The sequence below is a fragment of the Enoplosus armatus genome, chromosome 4 (genome assembly GCF_043641665.1).
Source record: "Enoplosus armatus isolate fEnoArm2 chromosome 4, fEnoArm2.hap1, whole genome shotgun sequence".
Classification (NCBI taxonomy): domain Eukaryota; kingdom Metazoa; phylum Chordata; class Actinopteri; order Centrarchiformes; family Enoplosidae; genus Enoplosus; species Enoplosus armatus.
Window position 1 is genome coordinate 2,850,929 of NC_092183.1, and position 19,915 is coordinate 2,870,843.

Below are 19,915 nucleotides of genomic sequence, written 5' to 3' on the forward strand. Positions count from 1 at the left end.
TGTATACAAAACCACCTCAACAGAGACGCCCAATTAATGTCTCATGTACTGTTTGTCGAGGGTTTAAGTTACTATGAAAGGAGAGTTGTGTAAGTTCACAAAAGACGTCAACTCGGCAAACTGGATCTGCTGGGTCTCCAGCATGGGCTTCAACTCACAAGCTCCTGCTCCTGTTTGTCTCCAACAACAGTAACAGGAAGGCCAAAATCTGTCAGTTTAAGCATGCAAACTAATGCAAAATGTCAGGAGACTGACAAAAACATAAACCCCAATGAATGTATTCATTCATTCATGATAGAAGGGAGCGAGTGTCCAAAGTAAAAACACTGCACGAAAGCTAGAAAAAGCGGGATCTTAGATCAGTTGCTGAATGTGAGGAAACGTCGTAAATTCAGCGGTTTATTGGGAGTTCGTCAAAGATTCTTGATGAGGGGGAAAATATTCACCTTGGGGGGCTCATGACCTGATGATGGCCGCCGGCGTGACGAGACCAAAGAGATCAAAACTGTTGTGACTTGTGAATTCAAACTTTGCTTTCCAATTAAACTGCAGCACACGAACAAGAGTGTGTTGTTTGTTCATGTAGTTCTATCGTATTATTGTCGTCTTCTGAATAAACTGATCTGAGGTCCTTTTGTAGCTCATGTACACAAATACAAGCTTATTCAACCTTTAATGGACACAGATTTATGGATATTATGTTGACATTTGGTTCCTTATGTTTGGAAAGGTCAACATAACAAAGGAATTGGAAGGAAGTGTGTGGGCTGACACTTATATTTATTTCTTCATCATTTCTTACCAAGAATAACCGGAAAAAGTTCTGAAACTTTGTCCAATAGACGTCACGTTATGATTGCAGTGTAAACTTTAACAAAGCAAAGCTAAAACTGAAACCAACTTTTTTGCAGCAGTGGTGGGATTCAGAGAAACCAACAAGGAGAACAGTGTCACCGACGAAGAACGATGGACATGATCGGGATTTGGAAAGACAAGGCTTTTATTTTGAAAAAGGTCAACAATCACAGAAATCCACACAACAAACCTGAGTAGTTCGGATGTTCAGAGTTTAGCTTAGTGAGCTACGCACATTCACATTTTAAACTTTGATATTTCTTCCACAATCCCATATCTTCTAAAACATAAACGCCACAAAAAACATAAAAATCCTTCAAAATGCTTTATTTTCATTGCGACCCGAACATAATTTTATAAAATACAAAGGTAAAATAGAGAAAGTGCCCTTTAATGACGGGAGGAATCACTATGATTATCCTTATAATTTTGGTCTATGTATTATAGATTAGATATATTATTATTGATCTGCCCCGTCTCCTCCCTGACTTGCAGCGGTCCACTCTGTTGTTGTTGCTGAAGGGGTCACAGGTCGTTCTCACTTCACTCCTGCTTCACTCCAAGGCAGCGGTTTCCCTGAAAACACACAAATATTTATTTTTAATATATTTTAAGCATCATCATTTCATCATTTTCATGCTTCAAACTGAAGCCCCTGCCCCAAAAATAATGAGAGCTACATGAGATGCTATCTGGTTGAATGTTACAAGAAATCTTGCTTTTGAATTTCTTTTAAGTAAAAGACCAGAAAAGAAAGCTCCCTTGTGTTCTTCAAAATAAAAGCACATTGATCAAGTAAGATTAAGAAAAAATGAGAGGCGTTGCATCGCAGGGAGCCGTTTCCCCCTGCTTCCAGTCTTTATGCTAAGCTAAGCTAATTGCCTTCTGAGAAAATGCAAAATGTTTAACTATTACTTCAAATTATGTTTTTTTTTCACTAATAAAAACAAAAACTAAACTAACAAGCACTACAAATCTGTATTCAAAGTGGAAATTTGGAGCGATATCTGTTGCTGCGTTAAAAAAAAGGCCAGAAATTAGCATGGAGTTCAATACAACAAACTCATTAAACACACAGAATATCTAAAGATACCTTGTAGTTGTGCTTCTTGCAGTACTTCTTCAGGAAGTCCACGTGCTTCACCACCTCTTGGACCCACGGCTCGTTATCAGGCACACAGAGCTTCTTGTCTCCGCGTCGGGTCACCAAACTGCAGGGAGGCCAAATCATCCAGGTCAGAAACTGGCAAAGAGTTAGAGTCCCCTTCTACTGATTAGATAAAACATCCACCTCTACTCACATCATGGCGCTGAGAGAGCAGCCCTGCCCCTTGATCTGCTGACGGTAATCTCCAAAAGCAGATTTGGCGATTGTTTTGTTTTTGACGTTCAAGCAGCAGTCCATGGGTATCTGCGCCAGCGTCACTGTGAGAGAGAAGAGATCAGATCAGGTCAGTCCTTTGAGTATCACCCGCTGTAGGCCAGGAAATGTCTGCAGTCTCCTTCTTCAGATGTCAACGGCTTGAGTTCATTAATGAGAACTGAGTTTCAAAACGTCTACAGGAAGTCCTCGCCTTCATGCTCAGGGTGTCCCCAACACCCAGATGCATGTCAGTACGGGAATCCACTGTAAGTGATATACAACGCAGATTACAGCTGATAAAGAGGGAAATTACAGACTTTTGCAACCCACTGTTTACGGCTATAGAGAGTGGTTTACAGAGTGGTTCAAATGGTTTGACCGCTGTGATTACAAACAGTTCACTTCACTCACAGGAGGTTTGCTAAAAAAAAACCCATCAAATTAAACACAGGAAAAGCTAAATAAAGTGCAAACTAAGTCACCACCAAACCCTTAAGTGCAATTTAAATCTACTGCAAAACAGGAGCACAGGTTCATTTGTTGACGAGGTTGTTATGCTGTTGTGCGTGTGTGCAGGTGGATGACGAGGTGTGGCAGGCCGGCACTCAACAGCCCATCAAACGTTTGAGTGGAGAGGCTTTATAGCAGAAACACAATACGAACTTCAAAAGGCGAGGTCTCCGTTCTTATACCTCAGCGTAATGTTCATTTAATTTGTGCACTCTTGCAATAAAGTACTGTATGAGAAATTCTCTCGACGCTGTAAAAGTTGTGTTAAGCAATAAAAGTACAATGAAATAAAATCTGTGGTAAAGAGCCTCGCTCAAGGGCATCTTATTATTACACACACACACACACACAGTCTTGAGTCGTCATCAACACAACAAAAAGTTGCCTGGTTAGCTTTTGGCACTTGACTGGGATTTTCAGAAGTTAACCTTTAACACGTTTCACGAGCCGAGGAGAGGGGAACCCCCCCGGCAGCGCTCAGCCTCACTGTCATTACGTTGCTCCTTTGCACTGATAAATAACAGTTTACTGTTGTTAAGTGCTGCACAGATTTCAGCATTAAAGCAGCTAATTGAGTTTACTTTAAACTGTTCAAGTTATTTGACTTAATATTTACTTTATGTTATATTTCATACATCATACTTGACCTCTATTTACTTAATAATGGCATTCTGTTTCTTCATATTGTAATTCTACTACTGCCGTTGTCCTCTTGGTGGACTATTTCCCTGTCTGGATTAAGAGTGTAATGATAGAGGGTGTCATGTGCCGCACAGACTACAGGTTGTGAAGCTCTCTCAGACACAATTAGGATTTCGGACCGGAGAAATAAGAGGAACAAGATGCTAAATGTCAAGTCAGGTGAAGGACCGCAGATGTGTATTTAAACCTCAGACGTAGCCCCGTTTCCTGTTTTTCCTGCTCACTTTGTAAACCACAGCCTCTGTTTGCAGCCAGGTGAATTTGTTCAGGTAAATTACATCCTTTCATGTTTTTTTCACATCAAAACGATGACTCTTCTAACTGGAAGATGGAAGATAAAAAGCTTTGCTGTTGGAGTTTGATGATCAGCCGAGGAGGGGGGGGGGAAAAACTCACCTGTGCAGCAGCAGGCGATGAAGAGGATGCAGAAGAAGAGCTTGGCATCACCCCGGGGAGACATGTCTGCTCGCTGAGCTGGTGAGGTCGTCTCTTTGTCTTTCTGGAGGCTGATTGGCTGATGAGGAGCCTGTTCTTCCTTTTAACACCTACAGTGGCAAAGGAAGTGAGGTGACTGCCTCTGTGTGGTCTGGTTTTTATACTGTGAGCAGAGTGTCCACTCAGTTTCACTTTCACCCCCCCCCCACCCCCCCCCACCAAGGTTCAAACTGGGAAACCCTTCTTCTTGTTTATCTTTTATCAGCTCTTATTTCAGTTCCCAGCTTTTCTCAGACGTGCTCCGTCTCTTCGTAGGTAACGGGAACAGTTTTTCACACTTTGAGTCACTGGAGCACTTCTCTAATCTCTGAACAAACACCAGCAGTTAGAGATTTAACCCTCAGATAACCATTGATCAACAGTTACACTCAGATAGAAATGACATTGTTAAGGCACATGGCTCTGACGTTATGTAATTCAAATTTGTACTTCGCATTTTTTTAAAAAAGCCTTAGAATAAGATAAAATGACCTTGACCTTGACAATTCTTTGGCGATCCGAAAGAAAAGTGATCTTTGCAAACAAACATTCCTTCAGAGGTTCCTCGAATAATCTGCTGATCTCCAAAATGTCAACTAGTCAATAAAGGTGTTTATTTATTGATCCAGTGGATTTTGAGAACACCAGACCCGTCAAGAGCTAAGATTTAAATACACCAGAAGTGACATTGATTGCGTGATTTAACTTTGTCACGGTTGTATTTAGGCTGCAGTCAAGACGAGGGTCCACATGAAATATGAATTACTCTGTGGAGGGTCTTGCTTCTTTTTGAGACATAACGTCCAACTCCCACCCTCACGCCAATACTTTTTGCACAGTCCCTAATGTCATCATGCCACTTATATAAAAAAATTATAGAAAAATTACAAAACAGACTCTTATGCAACAGTAGTGCAACTTGTACCATAACTCAGGTGTGCAACAGTAATATGAGTTCATTTAAATGTGCAATGCAATACATTGGATGTTATTATTGTAGATCTGTACCCTCTGGGTCTGTTCTACTTTTTATCTCCACAGTTGTTTAACCAGAAATAAACCAAAAATTAAAAAAACCCAAAAAAAGAAAAAACACTTGCATTATTTTTTACTGTACTTGGTTTGTTTATTTCTTCCCATGTGAAAGATGAGATGATTCCTGTGAAATTGATACCACCACGTTTACGTTGTAAAGAAGCACTTTCTCTTCCCCTCTTACTGGATTGAGGAAGTTCACACCACTCGAGCTGTGATCTCATCATGTACACGTAAAATGATATTTAATTTGTATGCTTTCAGATTAAATTCTATGTCGGCCTTATTGCATCATCGGGCACAAATATTTAACTGTGTATTCAGTCACACGCTGTAAGTGCCAGTGGAGCATTTACAGAGGAGGTTTCATTTTCTTGTAAATCCCTACTTGGATGTCTGCCTGATCTGTCTGCAGCATTTACTCTCTCGGAGTTTCCCTGCTGAAGCAATTACAGGAAATAAAAAAAGTTGATGCGCCTGAAGAATAGCCTGAGGGAAATCTGGCAGGAATTCAGACAGTAGTCTTTATCTAAGTGAGGCATGCATCCAAGTGTTATAGGAGTGAACATGTCATATTTGCATCCTGGACGGACAGGAAAGGACATGTTTTACCTTCCCTGAGGAGCCTTTGAAGACCATGTTTAATAGGACATTTGCTAACATGCCAAACATACAGTCTAATTAAGGTCAAGGTCCAAGAGGTTCGATGGTCGTGCAGCTTTGTTTATGTTTCCTTCATTAAATTACACTTGAACTTGAAATTAAGTTTATTTAAATGAATTTAAAGCAACATAATGCAAATATTTTACCTTAAAATAACAGCTTCAGTATCATTTAGATGATACACTGACTTATAATTCCCACTCTGCACCTGAACGTCTGTTCCTGCATTATGTAACTTGGTTTAGCGCGAGAAGTGCGTAACACTACGTCACACAGGAGTCCAGCTCGGTGTCCATCAGTGCGGACATCATGGCAGAGGCGAAGAGACAGAAGAAGACGCGAGAGAGTGACCGAGCAAGAGGCCGGACGGAAGAGTAAATCTCAGACTGGCTTTTAGTCGTTGGCGAGAGCAAAACAAAAACGGCTGCAAGAAAGATGACGTTTGAATAGAAATGATTTAATATTGAAATTAGACACTTTAAGTTTTGGTTATAGGGTTTGAGAAACGTGTGATCATAATTAAAGGCAAACTGACATTCGAATTATCCTTACTGTAATGAACGTGCAGCCATGGTGCATACTTTTCTATTTTTCAAAAGAGGATAAAACATAAAAAGAAAAATACTCAACTGTTAACTTCTGTGGTGGTACAAGACTTTCTCCTGTGCATCAGGGATGTTGGGACGTTTGTCCCTTTACAACATTCATCCATCATGTTGTTAAGTCAAGGACATCTGCAGCAAACCGGGTAAATAAAGTTGTAAATAAATGCTCGGTTTTATTTTTGGGTGGTCCGTGGTGACCTAATGCAACCCCACATGCATTGTGGGAAACTCCACAGGATGCTCTTGGACACTAGGAGCCTTGTTCTTTGGCCTTAAGGATAATTGTGGATGTCTGCTCAGAGACACTGTAATGTCATGAGAAGGTCAAATGAAGTCGGAAGGACTTCCTGTTCTCAGATGGCGGTGCCAGCATTCAATAAAAGCTTATTCTCAAAAGTGTTGGGAATTAAAACCGACGGTTACTCATCACTCGCAATATGCAGAAATAAGTAGACAACCCCGAACAGTGAATCAAGTCTTGCGTTTAATATCTTGTATCATGTATAATTTGAGATGTATTTTAATTGAGTGTTGCAGGCAAGGCTGCCTTAAATCTTAACCGTAACCTTAAATGAAAAAAGAAAACCAATAATGTCATGTGTTAGTGATGAAACCAAATCCAATCAGTGCAGAAAAACATTTAAAAAGTGCCTCAATGATTCCATTAACCTCGTTGCACAACCAATTTACAACTACACAAAATTATAATAAAATAATTCAATTTTAAGTTAGCTTTTAAAGTAAAGAAATCTGTAAAGCAAAACTGCAGAAATGATGTTATAGACTCGATGGAGTTCAGCTGCATCAACGTCCTGTTTGATTTCCGGCATATGTTCTCTGCTTTTCTTGACCCCTAACAGGGGACAGAGTCTGCGGCTCACAGCAGACGACTGTTGCTGTGTTGGGCAATTCCCAAGAGAAAAGGGTCATGGGGGACGAGAGCTCAGCTTAAGAAAAAAAACATGCATGTAGACAAAACACCAGCAGATGAAGTAAACAGCTTTTACCACATTGACATCACATTAAAGAAATTCAAATACAGAAAGACTGCAGGTGGTAAGCAGCCCACTCGTTCACAACACAACACAAGTTTCCATTAAAAAAACAGAGCTTTCGACCGTATCGTCTTCATCACTGAGACGTAAAGCTCAGGATCATGGAGAGTTTGAACTCAGTGACAAGTGAGCAAACATTATCTGCTGCTGAAGACTGTGTGAGATGGTCAAAAGCTCCAGAACAAGAAAGTGAACCACCTCGGGTCTGAAAGGTGCCTTAAACCTGCGTTCTTTCTAATGGCCAGCAGGGGGCGACTCCACCGAAGTCCGATTGTATAGAAGTCTATGAGAAAATGACCCTACTTCTCACTTGATTTATTACCCCGGTAAACATTTTCCTGATGGGTTTATGGTCTCAATCGCTAGTTTCAAGTCTTCTTCAATACAGCGTTATTATTGGCTGTTGGCTACATGGTGTTAGTTCACCATTGCAATAGCTTCATTCATGCTTCACCATCAGCTGTTTGGCTACCAGGTGTATTATTCATACAGGTCTAGAGCGCGACCATCACTACATGTCACTGTTAATGACTATAACTGTATAACCTTTTCCCGTTGGGTCTGTTCCTTGCAAACTTAGCTTTTTAAAAAGTCTTGTGTTAATGTTACTCCAACGTGTTATTTTTCCAGATCCACCATGTTTTATTTGTTCATTTGTTGTATGTTTTTTTTTTATTGTATTATTGTATTTTTATTCTACTTTATTCACTGTACTTTTACATGCTGGATCTTTGTTTAATTTCCTTTGTAAAGCTCCTTGTAGCATTGTTTAGAAAGGTGCCATACAAATAAAGTCTTACAGGTGTCTGTGACTGAAAGTGTACGCTGCCGAAAACTCCAGAGAAAACTCTGTGCAGAAGATGCAGTAATATGATGTGCTTCAGTGTTAATGAAAGGCGGCACCCCCGAAGTTACAAAATAATATCAAACTTTATTTTACTCTCAACAATAGTTTCGACACAAATCGCTGACACAGCACTGTAGATTCAAATTGAAGACTGAAGTTTTAGAACATGATCGTAAAAGATAAACACAGCTTGTCAAACATCATTTAGTGACATTTTGGACAAGCATCTCACATTAATTTGAGGGTTTCACTGTCACTATTAGTTCCCACCCTTTAGGCAAGTCGAGTCAAGTCAAGTCTTTCTACTTCTAAAGTACTCTCAGGGATAATAAGAGAGTACTATAGAGTTTTACACCACAGTCACCACAAATGAGAAGAAACACATACAGAACTGTACATTTAGCCACTGAAGGCTTCCACAATAAACCATCATAAATAAGATGATGAGGTGATGATTCCTCGATCTTCTCAAACTGTTCTGATCTTCTACAGTCCAACATGGCCGTTCTGAGACTCCAGCCATCTTTTCCTCTTTACACCTGCAAGAAGGAAGTGCAGTGATAAGTGCAAGGTTGACGCTTTTAAAGGGAAACTCTTTGGGAATGATTTCCACAGCATTTTAAGAAAGATTTTTAAAGCTCAGCCTCCCAAAACATTTACCTGAGTTAGTGGTGTTTTTGTTTTTTCTGGTCCATATGCTCAATGTGACTCCTCACCCATGCTTTCTCGCTGGGGTGGGAGACGCACAGTGTCCTTCCAACCTTTGTAATGAACCTGTGAAAGCAGATGAGAGACAGAGAAGTGAGATTAGGCTGCAGACTACAAAAACCCCAGTCATCCACTTTCATTAACCTCACTGAATTAAGTGAAATAAAGCAGCTACTGTGACCATTCAGCAAAGGATCTAAAGAAAGAACTTTCCTTTGCCTGATGAATATATTATATTATACATATGGTTGCAACTTACGCAGTTGCGCTGATTTCGCAGCCTTTGCCAGCATCCTGAATGGAGTAGCTTAAAAGGATGTTGAGCGGCAAACGCTTTTCACTGGCGCTCAGGCAGCAGTCCACCGCAATCTGAGCTGCAGGAAGATACAAACAAATTCATCAGGAGGAGCAGATTTGTCAGAAAATGTAGAATGAAATGAGTGAAATGAACAGATTATACATACAGAGATACATTTAATATCTGGTTTGGTTTGAGAGTTTCAAACTGGAAGGTCGAATGCACCTTGCACCTGCACTGAAAGCATTCTGAAATCTGTTTTTTGTGTGTGTCTTACCTGATGCTAACTCAACACAGAGGACACCCAGCAAGAGCAGAGCTGCGACTCGAGAGGCCATGTTTCCGTTTTCTTCGTAGGTCTGAGCTCGGGTCGGCTGCTTCAGCGAGTCTCTTCAGGAGTGTGAAGGTGGTGCTGTAAGGAGGAGAGGGGAGCTGCAGGTGCATTTATAGCTGGTGCAAGTGAAAGTAAAAGATGTTTACTTTAACTGGAAATGGGAGACAGTTGGCACCAGACTCGCACGTGCCCTGTCATTTACCTTTCACTCCTCCTCTGTTTTGTTCCTTGCCAAAATCCTCTTTCTTTTCCGAAACTTCCCTGAGGCAGATCTTTATCCAGTCATGACAATATCTTCCATGCGTCGTGCAATCCATACATGCATTAAAATGTTCATTTGCACAAACGTGAATAAGCAAATACTGCATGTTCTTTATGTTCTACTGTGCATTAACAACCAATATTTTGTGCTTTCACTATTAGTTCAATGCCATGGATTTCAAGGATTCTGTTTCCTCTTGTCAGTGAAAATTATGTAATTGTCTCAAATGTTTTGAACTTAGTTACATTTAAAGTAGAAGCACTTAGTGTTAGTTTAAGTGTGAGCACCGAAAGGAGCTGAGGTGTCAGTTGAAGTGAAATCACTGACAGCAAATTAAGTCTCAGTTGAACAGTAAGAGATAAAAGTAAGAAAAAAGTGTAAGAGAAAGCCCTGGAGATGGAAATATCTGCACTTTAAGCGGTGAAGTGTCAACTGTTATGTAAGCAATGTAAGAGCTAAAAGTAGTTGAACTGTCACTCGCAGGTTTGAAAGGTGCATCTGTGGCTGTGCAGCTGCATCATATATTAATCTAACGCTAGTCAGAGGACAGAGGATTGTCCTATTAGCACAGCTAGAGAGAGACATAACTCTGAATTTCTCAGTGTCAGGAAGTGGAGGGCTGCTTGTACAGTAAACCAAGATATCTGGTCTTTATCTCAACCATCATCTCGTCTTTTCAGTAATAAAGCCACATTTCACAAGTTGTGGTTTGGGGATTTTTCATGGAGTGCATACGGGCAGCACTGGGGAGTGTGTGTGAAGGGTGTCTGTGTGAGTGTTTATGCATGTGTGTGCATGCATCCAAGTACTTGATTATAATCTGTGAGTGTGGGAGTTGTTGAGCAACAGGAAAGAACCCTTTCCCGCCAGAAGCATAGGTTTTGCCAACAGTGATGCAACTGCTAACGATGCCATGAGGGACCAGACAAGAGAGGATAAACTTATTTCGCATGAAGCTCTGTCCACTCATTTTGGTCAGTCTTACAGTTGTGGTCTGTTTCCGTTGTCTCCATAGACAATGTGCAGTGGTCCAAGATTTGTTTATATCCTTTTCTTAAAGGAAAAGTTCAACATTTTGGGAATTATTCATATATTTTTTTTTTTTTTAGAGGGAGTGAGATGAGAAGATCGATATCAACCACATGTCTGTGTATTAAAGTGGCTATAATCACTATCTATACCAACGCCTCAAGTGACTATGTGTAATATGAAAGGGGTCGCTCATAGTGGTCAAACCACAGAAAAATCTCCAAACCCCCCCCCCCCTCCAATTTTATAGCATTTTGGTTTTCCAGCCCGCAACACACAGAAAACTATAAAAAAAACATAAAAGCCATCAGGTTTTGTAAAAAACTGTGTAAACTCTACATTAATGCTGAGCATGTAGAGATAACATGCAGCCTTACTTACATTAGTAAGCAACTTTGAGCAGAGATGAAGTTAAGTCAAGATAACTACGTTTGTTTATCCTTCAAATTTACCATACTTTTAATACTTAAACCACAGCAGAATAATGCATCCACAAGCAGGTGAACAGAAATAGTTAAAATGATTTTTATTGGAGATTGTCTAAAAAGGTAACAGTATATTTCCACTGTGTTTCTGCTGCGCGGCCAGCGGTATGTTCACCACACAGTGGAGCATTAACAACTAAGAGCCATACATTTTTCTGATAGAGAGTGGATACTGGGCTTACATTCACCCGGTGGCCAGAGACATGACTCCAAATGAATGCTAATGTTGCTACATATCCGCTGGATATGTAAACAGGAAACCGTATGCTAACAAGTTCTCTATATCAACTTAAATGGTGATATGTCAGCGTTCTGTCTCGCTGGAGGCAGTTGGAAACAGCTAGCCTGGTTCTGTACACATTTCCATTCATGTACAAGTTAAACAACCAAGATACTATGTTAACTAGGGAGCTTTAAAGTTGTTTGTAGTCCTATTTTTAGGCTACTTGTATGCTAAGCTAAGCTTTGGTTTTTTTGGGAGATAGCCTACGCTCATTCACTTTCTTGCTGAGAGTCGGGTGAGAAGATCGATAACACTCTTATATCTGTCAGATGAATGTGAAGCTACTGCCAGCAGTCAGTTAGCTTAGCTTAGCTTAGCACAAAGACTGGAAACCGGGGGAAACAGCTAGCCTGGCTCTGCCCTTTATACGCTCTATATCTCATAATCCATACAAAAACCGAGTCTTGTTGTCATTGTAAGGTTGCCAGGCAAAGAAGGCGATGAAGCGTATTTCTAAAGATGTCGAACTATTCCTTTAACACGCTCACACATGAGAAAATATCACTTCACATCCTGGAATGACTGTACGACAATGCCGACCCTCTCCAGTGCACTTTCACGCATGTACGTGTGGGTGAATGGAAATGGTCAATGTATGCAATCTGTTGAGGGGGAAGCTGCGGTAAAAAGAAAAGGAGAAATGGTATTACAGAGAAATTTGACTCATAGAACAATAGAGAGTCTTTTTTTCATAGTTGGGCTACTAGAGGTTTCTAATATCTAAATACTGCTGAGAGATTAACTTGCACACCCTGAAGTAAAAAAACAATCAAGCAATAATTACAAAAATGCTTTGACTGGCTGATGGGCCCATTTATATTTCTGACATCCTAAACTGTCATCTAGACACTCAGACAACATTTAGCCCAGACGCAGCCGCAGGGCTTGAGGCTTCTCATGCATCCAGCTACCTGAACAGCTGTGTCAGCATACCTCATGAGGCGGTGCGATTAGTGTGGATGGAGCGTAACGATGTGAAACCGGATGTCTCAGAGAATGTTTGGATCGAAGCGCGTTCACTAACTTTCACTAAATTTGACTAACCTTCCTCGTCACCTGTCTTGTTCCTAATGAAATTGTTTGGAGAAATCAAGCTGTGCTTCTGTTTCAGCCAAGGGACGTTTCACATGACCATCCTGAGAACGACGACTGGCTGAGAACCCCAGTTTTGAGTTTCAAGATTATGGAAAGACTAAAATGATTTTTTTGTATTAATTATCCTCATTCCCTCAGCAACGTGCACACACGTGTATTTGTTGTGTCTCCACTGAATATGCATGACCTAGTCTGACTAGTAGTAGGCCGAGGGTGTAAGCCACCTTCTGCCACCTACCACTATCTATTTTGCAAAGGCACTGCATCCTGGGCTCAGCACCGCCCAAGACAATTGGCACAGTGTGGAGATAGGTCTGGCTATGCGAGACTGCGCGTGACATCAACACTGTCCAATTTCCAAATGAATTCAGGTTATCACATCATCATCATCATCATCTTACTTTCCCTACACTAGCAGTGACTCATGCAGCTCATCTGTGCAGAAATGAGTAAATCACTGACCTGTAAACTGAGATATTGAATCCAAGATCAAATCTGATGATGGTGAAACATCAGCTTCCACTTGAGGCTGTGGCTCCTGTGTTCACCTGATAAATGTAAATCCAATATTCTGGTCTAGTCTCCACCAACTCTTGAAAAAAATATGTAGCTGCTAGATGCTAAGGAGTCAGCTAAGCGCTAACTTTGTCTGTCTGTTGTTTGGTGCTGGGCAGGTAGCGTACGGTGGGTTTATCAGAGAGTGTTTGCAGACGACCGGTGCCTGCTGCTGCTGCTGGAAACAGGACTTATAAGAGTGCTAATACTGAACTAATGAATACAGTCTTCATAGGAAAAGGCAGGAATGGAAGTGTAAATAAGTCTGGGGAACCACGTGATTTTCAAGAAAGCAGGGACAGACTTCATGTCTAGGTTAATATTTAAGTCCATTAAAAAAAGGGAAGCAGGCGAGGCCCACCATTTGACATGAAATCAAAACATAACTCAAATGATTCCTGTAGCAGGGCTGAGAGATTCTAGGCTTGGCTTGTGACCCCTCAAAACAAAGAAATGTCTATTGAGGCCCATCATCACAGGCCTTTTTTTATGTAGCAGAAATATATTATTCTGCTTTCCTATCTTGTTTTTCATCTCAAAACCTTCCAACTCAGTTTCAGGGGTCTCAAACCCCAGTTGTGAAGCACTGTTCGCGGACATCAAGGCTGCAAGGTCAGAGGTTAGAGGTACTCCTAGGTACAGTATGTCTGTCTTTTCCCCTCATGTGACCAAATGTTAAATTGAAAAGACAATCATTTTTATATTTTTGTTGCTTTCAACTGTCAATAACCAGTCACATCCGACCCAACGAGTAGCAATGGATGTCACGCTCTAATAGTAATAGATGCTCATTCGCTAAATAAAGACGAGCGTGTGACACATGCACAACAATGTTTTACCTACCTTGAGGTCAAAACTACACCCAAAGTCAAAGCAATCATACTGCCAAACTATGACTCACTAATGGAGACATTAAACTGTTTGACAGTAACGCCAACATCAATGACTGGCCACATAAATATAATTAAAATGGATATACTATACTGTTTGTGTGTAAAAAACTCTTAATATAGATAAAAACAAACATTCTCATTTGTTTTCTTGCCAAACATTAGATGAGAAGATTGACATCACTCTCAAACATAAGAGTGGTATTGATCTTCTCATCTAACCCTAAGAAAACAAGCATATTTCCCCACATTTTTTATGTTTCTTCTTTACAAAGGTACGTCTCTCCCGTCCTGCTGGAATGTAGCCTGCAATAAGTTTTCAAGGACGGTGGAAGACACAACAACAAGTTTTGTCTACATGAAAACTAAACAGCATTGCTGGATGTACGTCTGGGATGAAGCAGGCCTGCCAGACACACTCAGAGTGGAAGTAGATGATATCTTGTCATGTTATGCACCTGTGAAGCTCTCCCACAATTTCTGGCATTTGACAGGATTAGAGGACATACAAGTATTTCAACTTTGATGGATATTCCAACAACATGACACAACATATTTTCATTTTCATTTTCCATACATTCAAAATTAAAGTATTTCTGTTGTACGTGGAGGTCTTCAGATGCCTGAGTTTGTCATAGTAGGTCTCCTTTTCTTGAATGCTGTATGTTGAAATGAAACTCTTTATGTCTCTTTTTCATTGGAAATGGATAATTGACACTCTCTGATGTGTTTGGAAGTTTGTTTGCAGAGGAACTAAACTCTTCATAGCCGTTAACTTACACCATTGTTGTGTGCTGATTACAGGCACTCTTCAATCAAACACATACATAGCTTCACTTTTTATGACATGATTGACTGAAAGTTTCGTTTTCTGTCTTTGTTTATCAATGTTGCAGACTTACAGTAAGCTTCATGTTCGGGCTTGTTTGGTTTGAAGTGCGGCCAGTGGTTTCTGGTATTGTCTACTGGAGCATAGTTGTTCTTTTTTGTGTTTACTCAATCAGCTCCCAGGATGGGAACTTTCCACCAACCAACGGGTAAATATTGGTCAGATTAGATGTGGCACATTGAGTCCTCACTGGGTTTTGTGTCCCGTCTTGAGAATGTGTTTCTGCCTGGTTTTTTAAGAGACAATGGCGGCCAGTGTAGACCACAGCGGTTGTAGATTGTGAGACTACTCTACCAGCAACTTTGGAAGGCCCTGTTCCAGTTTAATAATGCCAGTAAGCATTGATTTGGTAATTCGTTTGCAGGAATTGAAACTGTCGGTCTTTGTTGATACCACCACTGGACCACTGGATGGGGCCAAAGTCAGACATTTTTAAACACCACTCGTAAGGGGTTTTAAATGACATGCAGGCCATGAATACACACTGGAGCCACATTTTAACCTGTCTAAATGTCTTTTAACATGCAAACCATCAAAACTATGTATGCTGAGATTTGACTGTTTTAAATTAAATATGGTGAAAATATGGCAATGGCAAGTGAATTCTTGTAGCCACAGTGGCTGACAGAAAAGGTTTCTAAAGAAGTGAGAAACTTAAGGCGGACTATATTTCTTTGTCCCTAACGTTTTGACCTAATATTTTGATCAAACTTGGCTGGGTGGCCCAGGCCCATTACTGGAGGCCGCAGTGAGCTTTTTATCCAGGGGAAGCCCTGCATTGAGCAATAATGGATGAATTATATCCCCAACTGCCAATAAAAGGTAGATTTTCAGGTCTGACTTGTACTGACATTATTTCATAATTAAGTAATAATAATATATCCCATTTAGGAAACTTTCCAGGCCAGGCCCAAACCTCAAAACAGCACAATAGATTCAGATTTTGATTATAGGCTTCAGTGCAAGAGAAGATAAAAGTCCAACTGACACATGTCACTATTTCCACTGGGATGGGTTGAAACTTGACCCAGGATGTGTCACTTAATTTTACTATTTAATGAAAACTAATCTGTTTTAAAATACCTAAAAAGAGTTGACTTTTCATGAAAAAAAGTATCATAGATCTACTCAGGTATGTCACCAAAGTATCACTATTACTGGCTGAGGTTGCTGTGGTTTGTGGCTTGTATGACTCACAGCCAACCAAACCAAACCAAACCACCCACACACACAGTGGCTTTGATTACAAAATGTGTTTCTGTGGTCGAATGAGCACTGCTGTCACCTAGCGCCTCATACTTGATATTACAATGTTACTAAGTCAAATCATTAAGATCTCTGCTGGCGGTGACATTAGGAAGTGAACACCAATGCCCCCTTGCTAGAGATTGTGGAGTCGGCCCAGAGGCAGCAGGCCTGATCCAGCACTCCAGGACCCCACAGCAACACACTAAACTAACACAGTTAGTTAGGAAGGAGTACTCAGACCCTTTACTTAAGTAAAAGTAGCAATAGCACAGTGTAGAAATACTCTGTAACAAGTAAAAGTCATGCATTCCAAGTTTTACTCAAGTAAAAGTACAAAAGTATTAGCATCAAAGTATACTTAAAGTACCAAAAGTAAAAGTACTCATTTTGCAGAATGGCCCATTTCAGAAAAATGTAGATTATATTATTGAATTATTATAATTATTATTGACATATTCATATTTACATGACTTTAATGTTGCAGCTGGTAAAGGTGGGCCTTACTTTTTATTATATAGTAGCTTCTGAATCTGCAAAGCAACTAGTAACTAAAGTACAATATTTCCCTCTGAGAAGTAGAAAGTAGTCGAAAATGTACAAGTACCTCAAAATTGTACTTATGTACAGTACTTGAGTTAATGTACTCAGTTACTTTCCACATACTTATGTGAAAATGCATTTAAGGCTCAGGTTATGCAGGATATACCTCAGTCACTAGAACAATCTACAGTATCCAACAGACGGATAATAAACCAAACAAAATGGAGAGAAACGTACAAAAAGCGATGTGACTGTCACTCCAGGAAATGAAAGACGAGGTCCTTACAATGATGCTTACTTATTAATGCTGTCATGGTGTATTTATTTGAATTAATATGTAGTACAAATGCTTTTGGGCAGCTCTGGGCCCTCATCAGTGCAAATACAATGCAAATATTTGTGGACAAATTTATAGTCATCATGCATTTGCTGGAGTATGGGTCACATGCAAGTTATTATGATTAGTTATTATTCATATTATTATGTATTACTATTATATTATAAATAGTATTTGTGTGTTGTTAACTGTATATTAAATTAGTTCTGTTTTTTCACACTTTTTGTATAATATCCTCTGCTACCTGCATTGTATTGTTTTACTTTAAATAAAGAATAAAAGGACAAGAACGATATTTGTTTAGCACCCTTTGGGTATTTATAATATGTGTTACATGCACAGACTTAATGTTGCCTACAATACAAATTCATATTTCCTCAAATGAATGAATGAACTTGCTCCTAAAACAAGAATTAAACAGAGGAAAGTTTCCCGTTAAGCTTCTATTATGTAGTGAATTTGCATTATTAAATTAATTAAAAGTCATTTTCCTTCTTTATGACTTATTTATGCAGAAACCAGGTCACATTTACTGTTGATGTTTCATGCAACAGAACAACCAGCATTACTATTGTAATCACAATCATCTTCTAGAATATTAAATATATTCTAGAGAGATAAAAAAAAAGAGATATGGGTGATTTATAGTTTATCCTGTTAGCTCTAATATGAGGAGAATAATTAGATGAATCCGTGTCCCCTCAGTCCATTTCATGAAGTGTCTTCTTCCATTCATCCAACAGATGTCAGGTTTGTCTTTCACTTGAGGCCCCGCTTGGTGCCGAGAGAGGAGGATGCTGTTTGGAGGAAAATCAGCGCTGGGACTTGGCTCGGACGAGCTTGGTATATTTGGATGTGGAGGAAAAATGGCTACTAGAAGGGGGGAGAGGAAGCAGTGGCCACTTTTGGAGTAAAGCCTCGTTTGTATATAACATATGGATACACTGGGAGACATTGGGGACTATCTTCAACGCTCTAGCCGAAGGATTTTGCTGCTTACTGGTAAGGGGATGTCGGATACACGAAAAGGCACAGTGGTCTGTGGAGTTAGCACTGCGCTGCTAGCTTGCCTAGCATGCGAGTTAGCTAGCGTAGACAGGAATGTGCATCTGGGCTCGCGTTGACGTTAGTTTTCAACTGGAGCAACATTGAAGCTAATGTTAGCGCGTCTGCAGTAACGTCCAGAAAGACATAACGGACCCGGTCTTAATATTGAAACACAGACCAGCTTCTTTATTTGCAGTGTATATTGTTTAAAGGCCAGCGTCGCCGCTTAGCTTGACAGTTGTCCTTCAGATGCTGCGATCAGCTGGTGGCTAGCTAACTGGCGGTAGCGTTGTATGCTAACATAGCTGGCAGCATTTCGGTTACACGTTAACGTACAAGGTTTGCTGTGTTGTGTTTTCACTCAGTGTCAGGGCACTAAGGTGCTCAAAGCAGGTGTGATAACTGATAACACAGGAGGACGCAGACCGGTGTAGTTAACCGTTAGGGGCTCAGCTCCTTGGCTAGATTTATTACTCTATATTATGGGTGGCTAAACGGGGTTGCTTTAACGTTACGACTGACCAGTATTAGCCGAGGTCTGCTGCTGTAGTCGCAATGACTGGCATATTTAGTGCGATTACATCGGCCTCATTTCGTGCCTATCGATCTGCTGTGCTCCTGATGTGCAACTTGGTCACCTGTGCGTGTGGCCACCGGTCAGTGCATTGTTCCTGATTACATGTCTGCCTGTAGAGCCACCTACATACCTAACAGCAGCTCAGGCTGGCTTGCAGGCTGGGCTTGGATGTGTACTATGGTCCATCTAACGTCGTTACAGGCTTCCTCTGTCACGCTCTTGCGGTGTTTACTGTGTCCCTTGAGCTCCGAGGTAGACACAGATCACATGATAGAAATGGTTTTACTTCTGCAGGTTTTATCCCAGAGAAAGGAGCTCGCACAGTAAGTTATAGATCAAACAAGAAGTGCATAGTGTAAAGCTTCACTGGGGGTCTTATTAGATATAACATATAGTATGTTTCCAGGCATATTTGTTTTATGTACTTAAATTACTGAAAAATAGGTAGCAAGACTGCTGAAGAAAATATTGGGGGAATAAGAAATTCCTTATGTAAAGAAAATATTTTTGGTGAAATATTGTAAAAACACGTCTTCTGTCATTTGTGCATTGCCGTTGACTTCTCCCACAGAGTAATAACTGCTATCAACCCAGTGCCTGGAGGATACCCGTAAACATTTGCAGGCGAGGCAGAAAAATAGCATTTTTATTTTTAGGTTTACAAAATATATTTTCAAAATGATGACTGTAAACGAACTTATAATCAGCCACAGCCAACATTTACCAGCTTTTCCTACCTCTGTAGACAGTATCATGAGTGAGATGTGTTTTTAATGTTCAGTATCAGGTTGTTTAATTGGGTCTGAGATGCTCTACTGCTACAATGGCTTGGGGTAATATCTTAATCTTTTCCAATGACATACCTGTTTCTCTTAATAATTCACACTGGCATCATTAATTTACATCTTATTCAGTCACACTTGATGGCAATGTAATGGATGTAACATGCAGCTCAATTGTTTATCCTGGTTGTCTCAGCTTCATCTACCGAAAACAACATCATGCGAACTCACAACTCTTTGTCACGGGTGTACAGACCTGGAATGATAACACTTTAGACCCACACAGATACAATAATAATAATAATCATTTGTATAGTAATTTCCTTTCAACAAGTTTAAAAACAAGGCCTTTTAAAAACACCTCTCACAGCAGAAGCTGAATATTATGAGCTTGACCAAATTGGTATTTACTGCAGGGCTACTGCATTGTAAGAACCTCTTGCTGTT

The 19,915-nt window shown here is 40.2% G+C and overlaps 1 protein-coding gene and 1 pseudogene across 1 annotated transcript; both read right to left on the reverse strand.

The window, feature by feature from the left end:
• Nucleotides 1-982: 982 nt before the first annotated feature.
• Nucleotides 983-3,974, reverse strand: LOC139284331 (eotaxin-like). The gene is made up of 4 exons (XM_070904562.1): nt 3,827-3,974; nt 2,157-2,280; nt 1,949-2,066; nt 983-1,431 (listed from the first exon to the last, which is right to left on the reverse strand). The coding sequence occupies exons 1-4, from the start codon at nt 3,888-3,890 to the stop codon at nt 1,399-1,401; spliced, it is 339 nt and encodes a 112-aa protein (XP_070760663.1). The 5' UTR covers nt 3,891-3,974; the 3' UTR covers nt 983-1,398.
• A 4,199-nt stretch (nt 3,975-8,173) lies between these two features.
• Nucleotides 8,174-10,209, reverse strand: LOC139284369 (C-C motif chemokine 13-like; annotated as a pseudogene).
• Between the last annotated feature and the right edge of the window lie 9,706 nt (nt 10,210-19,915).